The sequence below is a fragment of the Hyperolius riggenbachi genome, chromosome 3 (assembly GCF_040937935.1).
Source record: "Hyperolius riggenbachi isolate aHypRig1 chromosome 3, aHypRig1.pri, whole genome shotgun sequence".
NCBI lineage: Eukaryota > Metazoa > Chordata > Amphibia > Anura > Hyperoliidae > Hyperolius > Hyperolius riggenbachi.
The window spans coordinates 327,959,700-327,981,294 of NC_090648.1; the positions used below are offsets into that span (position 1 = coordinate 327,959,700).

The 21,595-nt window shown below is 41.3% G+C and overlaps 1 protein-coding gene across 1 annotated transcript in view; it reads right to left on the bottom strand.

The window, feature by feature from the left end:
• The window catches only part of NTS (neurotensin), a 50,963-nt gene extending 30,027 nt beyond the window's left edge, over nucleotides 1–20,936 (bottom strand). The window contains exons 1-2 of the mRNA XM_068272781.1: nucleotides 20,697–20,936; nucleotides 17,221–17,282 (exon numbers count right to left, since the gene is read on the bottom strand). Coding sequence (XP_068128882.1) covers nucleotides 17,221–17,282; nucleotides 20,697–20,769 — 135 coding nt within the window. The 5' untranslated portion in view covers nucleotides 20,770–20,936. The remainder of the gene's footprint in view (nucleotides 1–17,220; nucleotides 17,283–20,696) is intronic.
• Between the last annotated feature and the right edge of the window lie 659 nt (nucleotides 20,937–21,595).

Below are 21,595 nucleotides of genomic sequence, written 5' to 3' on the forward strand. Positions count from 1 at the left end.
GCATGCAGTGTCACTGTGCTTGTCCGGTACCTGTGTGTGTGTGACAGGTCCACATTGTAATACCCATCACTGCACATACCTACCTGTTCCCTTCAGTGCACCCACCTACCTACATGAGCGCACGCAGTGTCACTTTGCCTGTCCAGTACCTGTGTGTGTGTGTGACAGGTGCACATTTGTAATACCAGTCATTGCATAATTGTTATATATGATCAGCGCAGAGTCCAAAAAAAGTCCTGACAGGTGGCACCTTCATACTGTCCTTTACTGCTGACTCATACACGCATGCAACTTTCTCAGGGTTACCATTGCATGGGCCCCGTATAGTTGCCGTTTGTTTGTTTTTTATGATGTTCACTGATATCCATTCGTGAGAGGAATCATTGCTGAATTGGTGGATCCTGGACAGACTGTTGCTTACTGATGTCCTACCAAAGCGTTGATACAACCTTATAATGTGGGTTGTCACCAGCTGGTAAGCCTCTTTCCTTTTTTGGGTATCCATGATTGCAGAGCTGTGCCGTGAACCCAATATTTATTGTGGTGGAGATTTACCTGCTTTTATTCTTTGTTGAAGACTCTTCTTTTGTTTTTGGACTCTGCGCTGATCATATATAATGTACCTGTTTGTGAACTCTATAATATTGTTCTTCTCTCAGCAGCGGCCACTTCGTTTCCTTGGCGCTGATACACATATGCAAAATTGCATAATTGTTCACAGTACCTGAGTGACCGCACGCTGTGTAATATACCACTCTGGGCATACCTGTTAACCTGTGTGACAGCTGCACATTGTATTGTAATACCAGTCACTGCATACCTTTCACTGCACCTGTGTGACTACACATTGTATTAGTCAAGTCAGTGCATACCTTTCACCTCATCCCCCTGCCCCCCGATATGGACAAAACAGGTAGAGGCAGAGGCAGGGGCAGACCTAGAGGCAGGCCACCCAACATGTCTGTTCAAGGTCATGCTGACGTGATTTTGTGCGGCCCTGGCCCAAAGTACAGTGCTTAGAAGAAGGCACATCCCATCAACTCCCAAGATTGTCAGAACACCTCATCTTCCGCAGCCACCAGCACTACTAATAGCACCACATCCGCTGCATTCGACACTTCGCAGGAGTTATTTGGTGGGGAAATCACTGAGGCACAGCCATTCTTGTTACAACAAGATGAAGGCGCTAAGCAAGTTACACCACCTCATATGTCTGAGTTAGGTGACACTATGGACGTAACGTGCGAGGAGGAGGATGATGAAGTACCTGCTGTTGGTGCAGTTTACGAGGTGTCTGAGGCAAGCGAAGCTGGGGAGGAGGATTATGATGATACAGATACCATGTGGGATCCTAGTAAACAAGATGACCAAGGGGACAGCTCAGAAGGCAGTCAGAGAGGAGTAGGAGGAGATGAGTTGCTGAAAGAAGCAGGGGGAGTTCATTTTCAGAAACAGCTGGTGGCAGTGTCCGGTGCCATGTATTGCCACCTAAGGACAGCCAGCCAACAGGCCCTTCAATGTCAGCTGCTGAGGCCACTATAGTGCCCACACCCCAGGGAGAATCAGCGGTTTGGAATTTTTTTTGTGTGTCTGCCGTAGATCAGAGCAATGCCAACTGGTCTCTCTGCCTCCAAAAAGTGAGCCATGGAAAGGCCAACACCCACATAGGGACAACTGCCTTATGAAGGCACATGCTGAAAAGGCACAAACTGCAATGGGAAGACAACCTGAGGAAAAGCAGCACACAAAAGAAAAGCCACCCTCCTTCTTCTCTTCCTGCTTCAGGTGCATCATCTTCAGCCGCTTTCTCCCTTGTACCTTCACAATCACAGCCACCCTCCTCCACTCTGCCTCTCACCTTGAGCGGTTCCTGCTCCTCTGCCCACAGCAGCAGCCAGGTGACCATGAGGGAAATGTTTTAGCGGAAGAAGTCAATGTCTGCCAGTCACCCCTTTGCCCAGCGTCTGACAGCTGGCTTGGTGGAACTTTTACCTGCCAGCTGTTACCATTCCAACTGGTGGACTCTCAGGCCTTCCAAAAATTTGTGACCATTGGGACACCGCAGTGGAAGATACCAGGCTGCAATTATTTTTCCAAAACGGTGAAACCCAAACTGTACCAGGAAGTTGAGAGGCACGTGGTGTCATCTCTGGCACACAGCGTTGGGTCAAGGGTCCATCTGACCACGGATGCAGGGTCTGCCAAGCACAGTCAGGTCAGGTACATTACTTACACAGCCCATTGGGTCAACCTGGTGACCGATAGCAAGCAGGAAGTACGTGGCTGTGCAGTGGAACTTGTGACACCTCCACGGCTTGCAGGCAGGCCTGCTGCCACCTCCTCTCCTCCTGCTACATCCTCTTTACTGTCATCGTCCTCCTCCAACTCTACTGGTGCTGCGATCTCCTCTCCAGCTACACAGCCCCAGCTCCCCAGGGCCTATGCTGCATGCCAGGTACGACGGTGTCACGCCATATTAGACATGTCTTGCCTCAAAGCAGAGAGTCACACTGGAGCAGCTCTCCTGGCTGCTTTTAACAAACAGGTGGATCAGTGGCTGACCCCGCACCAACTGGACAACGGCAACGTGGTGTGTGACAACGACAGCAATCTAATTTCAGCTTTGAATTTGGGAAAGTTGACACATGTTCCCTGCATGGCACATGTGCTGAATCTCATCATTCAGAGATTTGTGTCTAAGTACCCAGGCTTACAGGATGTCCTGAAGCAGGCCAGGAAGTTGTGTGGGCATTTCAGGCGGTCTTACACGGCCATGGCACGCTTTGCGGACATTCAGCGGAGAAACTACTTGCCAGTGAGATGCTTGATTTGTGATAGCCCGACTCGCTGGAATTCGACCCTGGTCATGTTTGACAACCTGCTACAACAGGAGAAAGCAGTCACCCAGTATCTCTACAACTACAGTACAAGGACACAGTCTGGGGAGATGGGGATGCTATGGCCCAAGAACTGGACACTCATGCGAAATGCCTGCAGGCTCATGCGGCCGTTTGAGGAGGTGACAAACATGGTGAGTCACAGTGAAGGTGCCATCAGAGACTTGATCCCCTATGCTTTTTTCCTGGAGCGTGCCATGCGTAGAGTGGTGTATTAAACTGTGGAGGAGCGTGAACAGGAACAGGAGGAAGAGTTGTGGGATCAATTCTCATCAGAACCAGATGTTTCCTCAACACCTGCGGCAGCACAGTGGGGGGAGGAGAAGGAGGAGGAAGAGTCGTGTGGGGAAGAGGAGTCAGACTCAGATGATGAGGAAGGGTTTTTTTTGGAGGAGGTGGCAGAAGAACAACCGCAGCAGGCATCACAGGGGGCTTGTGCTGCTCAGTTAAGATGAAAGCAGTATGCGCCAAGCACATGCCTAGATTGCCTTGTGGATGACCCTGCTCTGGTAGTCTAAGGGCAGTTTTTAGGTGGAACCTATTAACTTATTGTATTGTTTTGGGGAAATACAGTATTTATTAAAAACAGCACCAACTTATCACAATTTATTTATACTTTTATTACAAATTAGATATTATAAAATATAATAATGACAACATTAATTTTGTAGATATGAATTGTTCGGCTTGTACTGGGTTTCAGGCCTGATTCACAGAGCATTTCCAATCCAGAGCAGGAGAATTGGGTGCAGCCGGAACCACCATAGATTGTAATAGGACTTACGGCTATAGCACCGAACAGTGAGCAACTTCAGCGCCGTCAGAAGACGGAGCTTAAGTTACTGTACTTACAAAAACACTATAATTTGGCCTCCAGCAATTGCTGGAAGCTGAATTATTTCATTCCCCCACTATCCACGTGGACCTAGATTGGGAATAGTATTTAACGTCGCCGGGAACTTGTGCAGGAGCAGGATAAGCCATACCGGCTGTATCCTGCACCCAAGTCTCCTGGCGGTGAGTCCTCTCGTATGCCTCATTCACACCTAATAATGAAAAGCACTTTTCCAGAGCGGTTTTGTAGTTCACTCCCTGACGTCAGTCAGGAAGTGAACTTTTTGACCTGGAGAAGAATAAATACAATGTATTTATTCTAAAAAATGCGACCGTAATTGCAGCATAAAGCGGTTTTATGAGCGTTTAACTCTCTTCCTATACCTTCCACTACAGCAAAAATGCTGCAAAAATGGTAGAAGCACCGCTTTGGTGAACGCACAGTGCACAAACCATGCTGATATGAACCTTTTCATAGAGATTCATTGCACAAATGTTTTGTGGGTGATTTTAAAAATCACCTGCGCTTGAAAAAAGGCCGAAAATGCTCCTTGGGCTTGATTCACTAAAGCGTGATCTGCTAACAAAGCAGTTATCACGTGATCTGCCGCGCGAAGGTTTGCGTGCGTAAAGGATTACGATCGAGTGTAAACGAAGGTTTGTGCACGATCAGTCACATGTGATCATGCGCAAACTTTCGCTTATCACGCGGAGTAACCCTTTATGATCGCAGTTATCATGCTTTAGTGAATCAAGCCCCTAGTGTGAACGAGCCCTCAAAGTAATCTGAATGCCAATGAAGAAAGAAATATTCAATTTGATACAGAATTGACTTTAATTTTCCAATGACAAAATGTAAACATTTTTCTGCACAGAAAATGTGCTGAAACCTAAACAAGCACAATGAAACATAATAGTAAACACTATTTACAAAGCTGCCATTAGTTCTGAAACTATTGTTTTGTCCAACCCGATCATGTGCTGTTGTTATCCCCCTGGACACTTTAAATTTGAACAGTAATTAAAAATAATGATCCTTCAAGGATATATTCTAAAGCAAAGCTTTCCATTCCCTCTTCTCCTGAGTCTAACACATTTACTGGCAATTTACATTGAATAACATTTCATTGTCTGCTTTCCGCTGGGACATCACAAACGGTATACTTTGCTGCTGTCAAGGGATTTGACATTCATAGTAAGAGTAAATGTAACATGTTATTGAAATGCTAATGATGAATTACCACATCTAATTCATTGTATTGTTTCCAAAACAAATCTAGGTATAATACTTAAATTATGGAAATGTCCAGGAAAAATATGGAAATTGCTTGCATTTAAAAAAAAATCTTGCTGGCATTGCATAAGTGGTGAAAAATATCCACATCTCACACAATAAAATAAATAAAGCATGAGTCAAATGAACATTGCAACGTTATTTTACTCATTTATAGTGATTTTTAATAAAAATGGAAACAAATAATAATAGTAATAATAATAAACAAAACATAGAAAATATATTTTTCATTTTTTCTGCTTTTACAGCTTTTGAGTAGGAAGGTCTTGGAGCAAACGAGAATGTTGCTCTACTGCTGAAGTAAAGCATTCTCTAAAGTTACCTACACATGGTAGATTCCCCTGTTACAAAATGATGATCCATGATCATTTTGGCTGATAGTCTACCACTTATGCAGGCTCTCTTTTTCACCCAATAGGATTACTATACGTCTTTTAAGGCAACCAAAGTTTTAAAATGGTAAGTCATTTAATAGATGTTAGATTCAACACAACATCAAATCTAGCAGGTAGATCTCTAAGCATAACTTATTTTTTCTTTGTGCTATTTGATATTTACTTAAAATGCATCAAAGTCGTTTTGTGATAGTACATTGAATACATTTCCTGCATTAAAAAAACAGTAGTTAAAAAAATAGTTTACAGTGTCCAAGTGGAAAGCCTCAATTCTCACAATTGTATCCTAATAGCTGATCAGCAAAGCAAGAAAAAGTAACAACAACAACAATAACATTTCTATAGCGCTTTTCTCCCAAAGGACACAAAGTGATTAGGCTCTCTCAGATTCAGTAATTGGTAGTAGGATGAAGTAACACAACAAAAATTATATTTCTGCAAATGCCAAAGCCAAACTGAACAGGTGGGTTTTCAGTCTGAATTTAAACATGTCCAGAGATGGAGCTGTCCTGATCTGCTGAGGTAAGGAGTTCCATAATGTGGGAGCAGCATGACAGAAGGCTCTGGGACCAAAAGTTTCCAGGTGGACTCTGGGTAATATCATGTATTTATTTAAAGTACAGTAAGATCCCCAATATCCGGCACAGTTGTGGATTGCCTGATGCCGAATATGTGTGCATGCCAGTTGCTTGACAAGTCAAGTAACCGGCCTTAAAAAACACTAACCACCACTCGTGCAGAGTGGTGTGCAGCAGAAGTGATTTACAAAACCTCCAGGTGTCATCTTCAATACTTCCTGCCACTCCCAGATGCTTTGCTGCGTCCTCAGTTTACAACTCGTGAAGGGTACACGCCGGGAGCCATACGTGGACATAGTACAGCAGCTGGGAGCTGCAGGAAGTGTAGAAAATGGTACCAGGGGCTTTGTAAGCTGCTTCTACTGGGCACAGCAAAACAGTAAAGTTGTGTCTACATTCTTAACCTTAGCTTCTTAACCTACATTCTTAAGTCATGTCGGAGACTTCAATTTCTGTAGTTTCTCATTAAATGTGATCTATCTTTGTTACATACATTTATATTGCAGTTCCAGAGAGTGATGGATGCTTGAATTCTGGATAGCAGGAGTTTTACTACAGGTGCATTCCTGTACTTTGGCCTCACATCCAAGGGTTTTGTTGTATGTATGGCAGGTCTTACGTTATTTTTTTAATCTTAGTGTAGATTATTGTCTATATTTCTGATTTTGCAATTAATCTTTGGTGAAGTAGTTAATGATTAATGTGTGCCAGTTCTACTGTATTGTTATGGTGTGCTCATAATTGTTTCAATGTTTTTACAATTTCAATCAATCACCATTGGTTGTACTTATCCAGGTGACATACATAACGTTCAATAAAAATGTGTTTTCCTACCTTTTATTACACACATAGTTACCATATTTGCTTTTGTGCACAAGTAATACTGTCTGTTTCCAACTTACAAGTTCCCGAAGTACAGTTTATCTGTGCTGTAAACTGCCACTGCATTTTTTTGCCTAGCTGCTGTATTCATATATCAAAATCTATCTAGTGATCACTTCTTAGCTCTCTCTGCTTCTACTATGTGTGCAGTTCAGTTCCAGCACTGCTGCTAATGTTTACTACTTGTAGCTGACAAAAGAATGTAGACAAAGTATAATGTAATTACCTCTTAGGATTTGGCAACAAACTTTCCACTGAAGAGAAAATTGCTGTGTTTAACTGTTTGAATGTTCTGCTACCAATTTTTGTGTGATAATAGGTTTTATGCTGTAAATAATATTTTTTATTTATAGTCTTTTTTATTATGCATTTCAACACTGGCACAGTTTTTTCAATGCTTCACTTGGTACATTGAACAAGTGATATCACTAAATGTGCTCACAAACTGATACCTCTATCACAGTCCTTTTTTGTTTGTTTGTTTTTTTCTTGTGGGGGAAAGCAAATTAACCTGCTAGTATGTTTTGGAATGTTGGAGGAAAAACATATACCCAAACATACAAACTCCATGCAGCGAAGGTACTGGCCAGAAAACAAACCTGGGAGTCTTGTGTTGCTCAAATGTGCTTCTCTTTGGTACAAGGATTTTTTAGGCCAATAGGTCAAAATATTCTATGGCTGGTAGGTTCCAAAACTGGACACCATTTATGGAAATAAAGGGAGTCCAGCACTAAAGGTGGACATTCCAAAGTGCACCCCCCTCACAATTTGTATGCTCCCCAGTATAGGTAGCAAATGTGTCTCCAGTATCAAGAAGACCCCTGTTCAATTTAGATAGCCAGACGTGCCCCACGTATTAAGTAGGTCCCCCAATATAGGTTACCAGATGTGCCCGTATTATTCGGTAGGTCCCTTAGTATAGGTAGCCAGATGTGCCCCCAGTATTAGGTACATTGCCCCCCAATATAGGTAGCCAGATGTCTCCCCAATATTAAGCAGACCCAATAGCCAAATGTATATCTAGTATCAGGTAGCCACCTCCCCAGGTAAGATAGCCAGATGCACCCCCAGTATTTGGCAGCCTCTCTCCCCAGGTAGGGTATCCAGATGTGGCCCCCTTCCCAAATTATATAGCCAGATGTGCCAACAGTATTAGGTAACATCCCTACAGTAAAGGTAGCCAGGTGTGCCCTCTAGTATTAGGTAGTTCCCCTTAGTATAGATAGCTAGATGTTCTGCCCAGTGTTAGTAGCCCCCCAGTATAATTAGAAAGATGTGCCCCCCATTTTAGGTAGCCCCCCTCCCCTGTATTGGTAGCAAGATATGCCCCCCAGTGTTAAGTGGCCTCCCCCCAGTCTAGGTAGCTAGATGTGCCGCCCCAGTGTTAGGTAGCCTCCCCCCCCCATAGCATAGACAGCCAGTATTAGGTGCCCTCCCCAATATGCAGAGCGTTTTATAGTGTGCAGTTGCAGCTCATCTGTCAACACTGAAAACAGTCACAACATTTTCTGTCTGACTCTTCCAGTGGTACACGTAATGAGAGATGCCCCTAAAGGCAGTGTCGGACTGGGAGGTGGAAAAACTGAGGAAATACACTTGCTGGTCAAGCAGCAGTAATCAGGTGTTGCTGCTCACAGTAAAGACTTGCTGCAGGTTTCTATTGGGAGTGATAACACAGGGTAACTGCTGCTTGGCCAGCAGGTGGATTTCCTCAGCTTTTCCACCTCCCAGTCCGACACTGCCTAAAGGGCAGTAAAAGAGACACTTAACTGTGCAACATGGTAAAGATCCAGAGGGCACTGACAGTTTAGTTGTACGTTGTACATGGAAATAATCATTCATCACTAAAAAAAAATCACTGGGGCGTTGGAAAAATCATCTGAAAAGTCACATAGCGGGTACGGGCATTTTGAACCCCTATAGAGAGTCTGTTTTTTATTTATGCAAAACAACAAAAGCAAGCTGAAATAATGTTTGTCTTTATTTTAAGACCATAGGCTTTTTCTTCTTTTAGAGCTGTGATCGCTGTGATTGGCTCGCAGTGATCAGAGGGTCAGCAGCCAATACAGACAGCTGTGCGAGTGGCGGGCACCAATGACAGAGTGACAAGATCAGAAAGCACGGCGGGAGTGAGCAATGGGAATAGGTGAGATCTACATCCTGTCAGAGACTGACAGTCACACACAAGATGTAGATGTCACCTATGTTGGTCTAATGAGGTTTCACAAAAGTGGAATGTTCTTTATCGCAGGTTAACCAGATTTAATTATGATATGTTTTAGTTAGCCAGTCCACAATTTTCATGACAAGAATAAGATGGAGTCCCCTGGATCTTTTAGATGGGCCCCTGTCAATGCCAGCACTTTACTAGCACTTTCAGTGTGAATGTGCCCTTACATTCCATTCATTTTTACGTGGAGTTTTAACCAAACAGCCATACTATCTAGACCCTATATCCATAATTGATTTGCTTAGTGTTTCAACTCCATGTCATTAATAGAAGAAAAATGCAGACCATCAATTAACACTTCACACAGGTAAGTAAAGTAGAAAACAGACTAGCCAACGCTGAGCCCTACACATAGTAAATCTATAAGGCTAAATGCAGATGCATTAGTGTATTTGCAGTTAATATAGGCACAATAGATAGACACATTGCAGCTTAACTAAACTGCAGGTTCTCAGGCTCAGGGGACCCCTTTTCAGGAAATTACAGAACAAGATCATAAATCAAAGAACAGGGAACCATCCCCTTTGAAAAAATCTCACTCTCAGTTATGTCAAGCTGTATTTTGCTTTGTTTTCAAGGGACTATTGTTCCATTGATAACATGAAGAATAAATGCACAGCCGGAGGTTATCTTCTGTGAACATTTTATAGGAATATGTACAGTTGTTCCGGAAATGTGTGCAATTGAAATCTGATAAAAATGATGGTAAATGTAGAGTAGAGCTCCAAAACCTCCCTATAGGTCAATAATGGTGAGTTATACCTCCCTGTCTGCAAATCTCCATTAACCCAAGTAGGCAATTTAAGATGTATAAAACTGTATATCATTTAATCAGTTACATTGCTTATAATCTTTAACTTCAGCACTGACCGAGTGTTTCACCACCACACCAGTAACTGAAGACATGCTAACCAGAAAAAAATAGACCTTAATTACAGGGTCTATTAGGGCACACAAAGACCAACAGCTGGTTGCTCTCCAGCCAAACATATCCAAGTTGGTTCCAGATAATAAGTTTCAAATAAAACAGAATAAAACACCTTTACGTGTATCCATCTGCATCAGTCATTTAATAAGTTGAAATTGAATCAACACGTAAAACTCACATAAGGGTCTTTGTGCCAGGGACCCAGGTAGATGTACAGCGTATCAAATTACAGGACACCATCCAACCAACAGTCATCCACGCCCGATCCGTTTCAATGTTAAGTTACCTCAGGGGCTACAGTCAGTGGCACTCCAAAAACCATTTTCAGCACATATCAATCAAAAGGGTTTTTGTTGTTGATGCAGAAATCTGCTTCAAGTATCAGCCATGTATTAGTTTGTGCCCAGAGTACCTTATTTCAACATTGCCATTGGACATTTCTTAGCAAGCCAGGGGAGGGAGGGTGTCATCTTCCTTAAGAAAATATATGCAGGTTTTAAAGTAGCATAATGCCTTATCTCAAAGCAAAGGCAGAAGGTCCTTGGAGAAGTCTTCCTAAAACATTAGACTCATTGGGAAGCACAGGCAGAAAGTCCATGGAGAAGCTGTTTTTTTTTTTTTTTAAATGATGCAGTCCTGATCTGAGAATAGCGATAGAAAGCCTTCATAGGAGACTTCCTCAAATAAAATATCAGTAAACTTTCTACAAAACTAAGCAGTCCAAATTGAGAGGTACTGAATGTCCTTAAAAGGATCTACTAAAAATGTAGACAAAAAGCTTTCGTAAAATAGGCCATCCTCATTTTCATAGTAAGGGCTAAAGAAGTTCCAGACAAAAAATATAGTCAGGTTTCAGAGCAGAGGCAGATGAACACAAAAATGTTGAGCTTTAAAACTCCTGTTTAATGTTTATGAAAAAAAAAATAACTTGGACCAGAGAAGAAGGAAAGGAGGAGAGTATGACGGATTGGAATTACATCTGTTCTGACTTCAACTTTTTTTCCGAGTAGGCCCAGCACTCAGCAGGGTGGCGGCACTTTATAAACGTGTGTGGTGCACAATTTGTTAATATGTTTGCCTTGTCTCATGCACAGAGCACAGAAAAAATGATAGTGGTTTGATCAACAACGATCAATGATCAATCAAAAAAGCAGATGTTGCTTTTTACCATCTGATTCACTCTCCTAGAATGTTGCTGTTATGCACCTTCCTCTTCTCCCTCCCCAGGGCTGTGCTGGTCACTGGTTTCATTCAAAGTTGGATCACACACACCCCATTGTTATATAAGTAATATCCAGGTGTTTAACATTTATGTCCCATTCCAAGTGCTGCTGATATCTCTTACAGTTGACCATGATATGATCTGAGGTAGAGGTTTTAAAGAACACCTGAACAGCAGAGTTTATGTTCTTTTCAAATATCATAATTCCTCCTCCTTGATTTTGCTGCTCTGTAATATTCCTCCTGGACTTCACACTCGTTACCACATGATGTGATATACACCTCATCATCAGTTATCATCTTCTCCTTGTAACTCTACAGGATGACACAGTAAACACTGGGAGATGACACTTCTCTGTATGGTATGTTTCAAGCATTGCCCTCTGGATTTTCATGCCCATTACCATCCTATACTGACTGACATATTCCTTTTCTTTTAGTATGCTGGACCTAACTATTGAATGTGCTACAAAAATAGAATGACTGCCAAGCATTTTTTTTTACAGAATTAACACTGGTGTTTTTCAGAACAGCACTGTTGTTAACACTGTTGTTCTTAGAGCCAGGCACTAAATAATTCACAGTTCTTTATAACTTGACTATATGAATATAAACATATTAAAAATGCAAAGATTAGTAGTTTTTGTTTGTTTGACAGCAGTATCACTAACTTGGAAGTGAGACACTAACCAATTAGATACCTCTCTGTATAACTTGATGCATTGCTTTATTAATTTAAAGGAACACTTAATGACTTTTACTCGACAATAAAAGTTACAGTATATTGCAAAGACAGAACAATAGGCTCCAATACAATACACAAGGGGCAATGTTCAGGGATTTAAATCAATGGGCTACATGGTCAAAAGTTACTGTGGATATGTTGTTCTTTTGCAAACCAGTTAAATACACACACACACACACACACACACACACACACACACACACACACACACACACACACCTAACTAATGTATGTAATGTATCTTTTTTAAGGCCCCTTTTACACTGGCATTGCAAGTGTGTGTTGTGTTACCCTTTTTTTACCACAAGGTAACGCAATGGCAAATTCAATGCAAGGCAGTGGGGCCTAACACACTTGTCGTGTCGCGTTGCGCCAAAGTGCAAGATCCTGACTCGGCCATGCAAGTGCAACAGCATGTTACCAATGGACTTCCATGGCGGCAGAAGTAATGTAAGTCAAGGGGTGATGCATATATTTTAAAAAGGTTGGCAGAGGCATTGGGGCATGCATGTGCAGAATGACAGGAATGTAATGGGGATCCCCGGAAATCCCAGAGATGTACTTCCTGTCCAGCGAGGAGTACGTCACTGGGGGAGGGGCAGCGAGGGGTGTGCACAGGGGCAGTGCCATGCATAGGACTCTGTCGGCGTACTCTGCCGCAGGGTCACATGTTTGTGATTTTGTGCATTGTGGGGGATTGCGGGGGGGGGGGAGGGGGTGTCGCACCGAATGCACACCTCAAGTGTAAAACCGGCCTTAAGAATCACCGTTCACATTTCTCACTTACATTTGTAAACTTCCAGCAGCAACTTCATGCATATGCTTCACATGTGACTTTAGAGACTTTAAAACTCAAGTTGGTATGGTTTGGTTTCCTTTCATATCAGCATTTTAACACTGCAAAGCTTTACATGTTTTCAGTTTTTCAAAGGCACCAATTTATGAGTTGTGCAACAGATGGACTGAAATGCAAGACATGCTATCACATTGTCTGCTATGTGAAAAATAGATTTTGAGCGATAAATTAGTGAGAAATTAGTTGAGTTAAACACTGACAACAACAAAAATCACTCCCCTATACAGAATTTAACATCACAAAGAGTAGGTTCACAATTAATATTAGCATATTTTGTGTAAGGCGAGCTTGGCTGCACCCTGCATAATATTTAATCACACATAGTGCTTTTTCGATCTGGTGAAGCCATTCAAATTGTGATAATGACTAAAGATTGAATATGCTCATAATAAAAGCCTGAGAAACATTAAGATACACAAGCTTCAACTACACCAATATGATGTTAAGGTGCATACATACACAAGTTCTGTAGGCTATGGACATATTCTAAAGGACATGGAGACATGGAGAAGGGCAGAGGGATGAACCATTGTGCATTGTGAGAGAACAATGGAATCAGTTGGCATACTGACCAGATGAAGCAGCAGTCCAGATCTCTTGCTGGTGCTTCAGGGGATCTGAGGTCACTTTACACAACCTAGATTCTCATCAGAGGCATGCCCAAATGTCTGCCTTGACCATGAATCTAGTGTGTGTGTAAGGTTTTAAAGTGAGAGAGGTCCTTATTAACCACTTGAGGACCCACCCTTTACCCCCCCTTAAGGACCAGCGCTGTTATTTGTGATCTGTGCTGGGTGGGCTCTACAGCCTCCAGCACAGATCAGGGTGCATCCAGAGCGATCAGATCGCCCCCCTTTTTCCCCCACTATGGGGATGATGTGCTGGGGGGGTCTGATCGCTCCTGCCTGCCGGTGTTGCGTTAGGGGGGGCACCTCAAAGCCCCCCTCCGCGGCGAAATCCCCCCTCCCTCTCCTACCTGGCCCCCCTGGTGTTCTGGGCTGCACAGGACGCTATCCGTCCTGTGCAGCCAGTGACAGGACGTCCCCTGTCACATGGCGGCGATCCCCGGCCGCTGATTGGGCGGGGATCGCCGATCTGCCTTACGGCGCTGCTGCGCAGCAGCGCCGTACAATGTAAACAAAGCGGATTATTTTCGCTTGTGTTTACATTTAGCCTGCGAGCCGCCATCGGCGGCCCGCAGGCTATTCACGGAGCCCCCCGCCGTGAATTGACAGGAAGCAGCCGCTCGCACGAGCGGCTGCTTCCTGATTAATCAGCCTGCAGCTGGCGACGCAATACTGCGTCGCTGGTCCTGCAGCTGCAACTTTGCCGACGCGCGGTATGAGTGCGCGGTCGGCAAGTGGTTAAATTCACTTTTTCTCCTAGGAGATAATTTTTCACCTTCGCTTAACTTTTTACCAGTCTGCAATTGAAAAAGTACCAAAAAGTAGGTTGCAAAGTACTTTCAAAACTATTCACAGTATTTTCTTGCTTGCTGGTGGCTTAAAGGGTATTTCATTGATAAGTTGTGAAAATATCACCTAGGAGAAAACTTAGGAGAAAAAGCGAATGGAATAGGGTCCAGAGTGTCACTTAATGGAAATAGCTTATTTCAAGCATTTATTTTTAACAGCACATGCACATTCTGTTAAAAAAAAATTGAACTTGCTATAATCAAAAGTGTCCTAAGCTTTAACACTCTATTTACCATCAGGATGGTATTCCCCAAGGCATTTGAGGCCACAAGCCTGGAGTTCCCCAACTCTGAGCAATGTAATTGACAAAGGGTTGCAAAACTCAGTGTTACAACACAACTGCAGTAATAACATGCTTAACCAATTAAGGACCGACACAGTACAAATCTACGTCGGGCGGGTGGCGCTGCGGTTCTGACCAGACGTAAACTCTACGTCCCATTCACCGGGCGCCCCCGCCCGTTTTCGCTGCTCTCGCCACTCTGTCCCCACCGCAATGTGCTGCCCTGCTGCCTCTATGACGGCAGAGCACTGTGAGCTGGGCAGGAGCCATTTTCATTGGCTCCTGGCCCTGTCATTACTGTAAGCCAATCCCATTGGCTTACATTGAGTGACAGGGTCAGGAGCCAATGAAAGCGGCTCCTGACCAGCGCACAGCGCTCCGCCGTCATAGAGACAGCAGAGAGAGCAGCCTGCGGCGGGGACAGAGAGGCGTGATCGGCGGGAGCGACGGATTATTACGGCGATACATCGGTATGCAGCATTTTAGCGTACCAGCAGCCTCTGTTCCTTAAGGGGGCAGAGGCTGCTGGTACCGAAGTGGTTAAAGAATCTGCACAGTATGCGAATGAATATTTTTCTAGGGTTTTCAACCAAATGTAGAGTACTTATAGAAAGTACAGGTATGTGTACATTGCCTTTTGTTGTTATGTTATGGAATAGCAGCTGAAAAAAAGGCACTTCACCTGCAATTGAATGGTGCTTTATTTCCATTTCAATAGCATTTGATCTCAACCTCCTAAGCACTCACTGAGTTCAAAATAATTAGAAAGAACAGCAAGCATAGGAGAATATAAGAGGTTATGTAAAAAAAAAACCAAAAAAAAAAAAACAAAGCAAACACATATCATGGGGATTTACAACACAGATTGTTACTTCTCCACAACATAACATTCACAATTCAGACAGTGCTTAAGGTCCCTCCAAAGTGCATGAAAAAGCAAACCAAATGCAAAATTAAACACCCACAACGCAAATCTTATAGGTGCTGGAAAGGAAGTGTGCTAAAATATTTCTTCAACTATGGGCAACTATGACACAACTGATCTTTGCAGATGCCAAAAAACCCCCCAAAAAAACTGATTTTCTTCCAATAATCAATCCGCTTTGCTTTGCTCTGAATTATGCCTCATGGTAAATTATCTTTCCTATGAACTGCACCTGTCCAAACTTTTCTGGGAACACATTTTGAATATTTGAAAGCAAGTAATGTGATAGACAGAGCTGGATGTAATAAATTATCTGCTTTCATTGCTCGGTGCTCTACTCTTAAACTATTTGTGCACAGAGGGTTAGATTCACAGAAATGGATTGTAATGTCCTATAACTGCAGCATCGATTGCACGAACCATCATCTGATCCAACAGTTTTTAATTATTCTGATAGATTTTCCCTCTTAAGCAAAGCTTAAGCCCCAACATAGGCTATAATACCAAGCTAACAAGTAAGATTAGGAATCTGTGGTCTTATCAAATAGTGATGGTAGGTAAATCTAATTAAACCAAATATAGAGTGTTGTCATAAATGAAGCATTTTTGCACTTCACTGGAAAAGGTTCTTTTTCTGATTTGTAATCACTTATTCATAGACTAGTCCTTAATCAAGGTGATTATACTAACAATAACTATCCAATAGTACCCCTTCTATATAAAAATGTAAGGCTTAGGTACTTCAAAAGATATTCAAGAGTGTCATCAAGTAGTTAGAAATGATGTAATATAAGTTAGGAGAATATTAGAGCTAATTTGCATTAATATCATTCATATAGCACTTTGTCAGCCTGAATAGATGAATTCTGGATGGGTAATATGATGGTATGTCTTTTGTAATGTAGAGTTAGTAAGAATCTAGACATTTAACAGCAATCATGCCTACCTACACTTTAAGAGACACATTATAACATTAGTTTGAGAGCTTATTGTGTCACTGTGATTGACAGGTAGGATGTCTGATTTCACAAAGGTCTGTTTAAGTACTAAATGTTCTAGGTACATGCAAGAACATAACTCCCAAGATATCCTCCTTAATGCATAAAGAGTGTAGCTTTGCGTTTTGCGAATAAGAATGATTGCCAAGTGATGTCTCTTAAGTTATTCTTAGGAAATAACAAATAGGTCAAAGAATGATGTTTAATTTTATAGGAATGCCACTTCCATGTATTTCTGTACTGCTAATGATGGCCATGATAGCATCCAGTTTTACCCTTAGAATGACCCACTTTTAATTTTTTAGGAAATTCCAAACGGGCCAAGGAATGTATTGTGAGTTTAATGCACAGGTGTCAAACTCCAGGTTTGGAGGGCCAGATCCATGCCAGCGTTTAGGATGGACTGAGAAAGAGAGGAATGTGTTCTACCTGATGGACCACACCATTCCTGATTCAGACCCATCAATTAATTTGAGCTGTGTCAAAAATGTGTGAGGATCTCGGCCCTCGAAGGACCGGTTTGACATTCCTGGTTTAATGGAATACTAATTTGTCTTTCAAGCAACAACCCTGGTTTGGGTGGGGAGGGGGCACTATTGATTTTAACTATTTTTTTAATCTAGCAAATCACAAAACCAAAGACGTTCAGAAATTGCTTGAAAATGTAAAGAATACACACCTTTGATGAATACATATTGCTAAGTACATCTGCTTCTAATGCCTTCATGTCTTCTCCTGAATCTATGTCGTAAAAACATAAAATTCACTAAGTTATACGTGTAATATAAATATTACAATATTAAAATCTATAAAAAGAAAGCTACCTAGAGCATAAGTGAAGCAATCTCTTATAGCCAACCAATAAGAATTTTTCTTTATATTCAGCAGGTGAAATAGGATAAGTTGCTCTGGGTAACTGCTCCACTGACCACTCCCACTCCAGCATTATTTCTACGCCAGCCATAACATTTTTTTTTCAGAATATGTTAAAAAGATATACAGTAAGACCTTTATTTTGTTGTGTATGTTTACGTCCAAGCATCACTCACTCAAGACGCAAAAAGGATGAGTTTTGAATTGTTCCAGTCTTCAAACCCTATTAATCTTTAATCAGCTGACATGCAAACTGACTTTTACGAATGATGGAAAATTATCTTTGCCCAACCCCATTTAGGTTTGTTTTTCATTGTTGTGAAATGGTGGCTTAGAAATGTTCAGCGCTTTTATAAAGTGGAAAATGTCACATTACTAGAATGATTTGCACAACAGAGACCTCACAGATATTCTTCAAAGCTGATACACTCATCCAATTTTGATTGTCCAATGATTGGCCAATTTTACCACTGCCATGTATTATGATAGCTTACGTACACAATCTGACTGTTCATAGTATTCAAAGTCTATTTGGCCTCATACCACATGGGAGTGGTAAGATTGGGCAATGTACAAGGCTTTAAGTTTAAATGTATATTACTTGACCCATACTTGAATCAGAATCCACCTGCACTTGCTAAGTGCGTTATTTATTGAGGACCTTTATAATTGATTTGGAACAGCACTCTTGAATCAACACATATTGTATGACTCCTTGCAAAGTTGTTCTTCAGTGTAATTGTTACAGTGTCCCCAGGTACTGCAACTTGCAACCAGAGATGAACATTTTGCTCACATTAGGTTAGTGTTCCATAAATATAAAGCATCTGTTACAGCGCTTAAGTGGTAGTTGTTGTAATCTTGCTTAATGTACTAATGTCTATTTTATGGCATGCTTATCAGCCATGCAATAATTGATGTGGAAGATACCAAAGGCACACATGTTTCGAGAAACCAATTTACTCGGTAATTTGAGAAATACTGTATTTACACTTCAGGCAAATGTAAATACATGAAGGACAGCTTCCTATAGCAAACACTAAAAATCTGATTGTGGGTGATCTGGATGCAGTAAACTGAAATCTGAGTTGTTGCTATGGGTTACACTCTTTTCTTTGTCTTTTTAGGAAGCCTTGCAGTGTAGAGTGAAATGGATTAAGCTCTCTAGATAGAGGCAAAATAACCTGCAGCTGTATAAAAACTGCAGCAAGCAGAGTAACTACCAAAATGAACCAAGTGGATTCTTATTCAATTTAGAAGCTGAAGCCATGTGCTGCTTTGAACTCCACTGTTGATCCATTTTTCTTGAATGAGACATATGGTTTTCTTGAATGATCCGTTTGAGCCTAAAATTACCGGAGATAATCTAAAGTGACTCTTCTGTGAATCTAAATTATGTGTTCATTTAAAGCTGCCACTGCCAGTGTTATGGAATCTATAGGCACAGCTTAACTGAGTGTTGCTGTAATTATGTTTATTCTGAGTGTGACAGCCAGTAAATTGCGATCAGTAAACTGCTAGCTGTCAGCTTGTGCAAGTTGTGTACATACTAGATGTTTATTATTATGCTAAGTGCATGTGACTAGCATGTGTGTCTATCTATCTATCTATCTATCTATCTATCTATTCATCCATGTATCCATTTAGGCTGCATAGTTAATAATGTGCATTGAATACCTTTAATCATTTTATTAATTTGGTTGTTTCATGTGTAAACAGGATGATGTGATTTAAATATGCCTTAAGGTACTGCCGTTCTCTCTGCAAATCACTGTTTTAGGAATTGTCACTATAAAAATGCTAATTAGCAGTCATCAGTGTTACAACTTACCCTAGATGCCATTTTTAGTGTTCACACATGCAAACAGATGCACAATTAGTGAATAGAGGATAAGGTCACAGTTAATTGTATTACCCTCCTGAGCCACAAGATATCACAGTGCTGGTAGCAATCAGGCAAAACCAAAATAATGATAAGTCTATGACTTTTCTTTAGAAAAAAAAATGAGCTGTCAAAGAACGTTTTTGCAATCTGTATACTTTAAGAATTCATCAATTTTGGATGGGAAAACCATAAGACAAAACGATTTTGCTGACTTTCCAGTTTGTAATGTTAAATATCGGAAAGCTAGGTTGAACCCCATCCGTATTTATCTTTCCGTTATTCTAATTGTGAGATCCTGTACTGCAGATTTCTTTCTCTGTTTCACTTTCCTTGAAGTCTCACTCCTCTTGCTGCATTGCCCATAATATGATTAAATGAATTAAAAAGCTGGTGAGAGATTATACTGGGTAGCTGCTTGCAAACTCTAAAATATTAAATTCTGAAGGACATGCCGTTTAACACTTTGTTTTCGTGCAAATATAAGTGTTCCCTGGAATTTTAAAAGACGCAAGAAATGTCCCTCAATATCTCCTAGCACTTAGTTATATGAATTGATTCTTCTATCTACTATGAGATATATTTACTTAATTTCATTAGGCGGTAGCCACAGTTTTAGTGCTCATCATACTTCGCTCATCTGCAGCAGACCCAGGAGAGATTGTAATATTTGATTTTCAATATTGAGTTTGGATTGCTGAATTTTCTTCACATAGGTCAAATTTAAGTTTTACTGGATATTCTGCACATCTGAACTTCTGTCTAGGTGAATAAATATGATCCTATGTACAAGATTTTTCAGTGGATATTCTTTGCAATATTGAATGTTTGATGTAAGCACTGATTGAAGTTTTTCCTCTTCATTGCACATTTCCTCTTGTAAATTACCCCCTACGCATTAGAACAATGTCAGAAGAAGATAAACCAGTTCACAATGTAGCATAAACTCATCTTGTGAAACATTCCCTCTACAAAGGTTCTGCATGTCAGAAGTACTTTGTATAGTTACCACACATGAAAAGAATTATAGTAGTTTTAATTATGTCTCTTCTAACTAAACTTAGTTTTATTCTTAAGCTATGCAAGGGATCTATAAGTTCATAAAATCACAAAACCATTATTAGCTCCAAACCTCACATCTCTTCCTAACTGTGTCTGTCAGTTCCTAACCAGCTGTGACTGCTCAGTGATCTTATTGCAAGCTGTTTTATGATTCTATTTTTGTTGCTTTCTCTGATAAGCAGCAGCAGGCTTTAAGTTACCAGTCTATGTAAGAACACATGCTCCAGCAAAACAAGCTTACTGACTGTACAGCCTAAGCACAAACAAATATCTATAACACACAAGACAAATCAGTTATGTTCACAGAAAGCATTCAGGACAGATAGGCTGTACACTACCTGAGCACATCCCACAGCAGCTGAAAGCAAGGAGCATCAGACACACCATCTGAATTCTCAGTCCAAGCATCATAATTATTTAAGGAACTTTAGTCCATTCAAAAAGAGGAATGTAAGGGAGACTAGTGAATCTTCTGTTCCCTCAGAGCTGACTTCAGCGCTCTGTGCCTCTGTACCATAATGAGAGTGCAGGATCTTCCCCAAGTATATAAGCAGGGAGATGATGTCACTGGTCTACAGGAGAGCAGTTAGAAGATATCCCAGCCCTCCTGTATCAGAATTTGCTGTTCCATATAGCACCCCCTTATTGCGAACAACATGACGCACATTGGTAATGGTGATTTCTTTTGCTGGACGTAACACAATGACGTCCTGGGATTCTAATCTAGGGCATAAGCAGTTAAAATAGATCTCCTGTCATTTTTCATTAGTCATGTTGCAGCACTGACAATTAACGCCTTACAATTTTTTTTTTCATAATAATTTGCTTGATGTCTAATTCATTGAAAACATACAAATAGTAGTGTGCTGTATGAATATCTAAATAGTAGTATGTACACAGATGCAAAGCATTTGCAGTGACAAGAACTTACTATGTAAGGTGTGTTGTCTCATGTCTCTTTTCTATTTGTAACTACCTTTGTAAAAAAAAAATACACAACAGTAAGCCCCCCAGGTGCTGCCTAGCCCTAAGACCACCCCTGGTGGTCCCTAACCTCCTTGTGGTGCCTAACTCTAATACACCCCCCTGGTGGTGCCTAACCCTAATCCCCCTGGTGGCGCCTAACCCTAAATCCCCCCCTAAAGCTAATTCCACAAAGTCGCTATATGTAGCTACAAAGTTAATATTGGTGCCCAGAGTTTCCTGATTAACAGAAAGAAGGGGATATTTCTGAGGA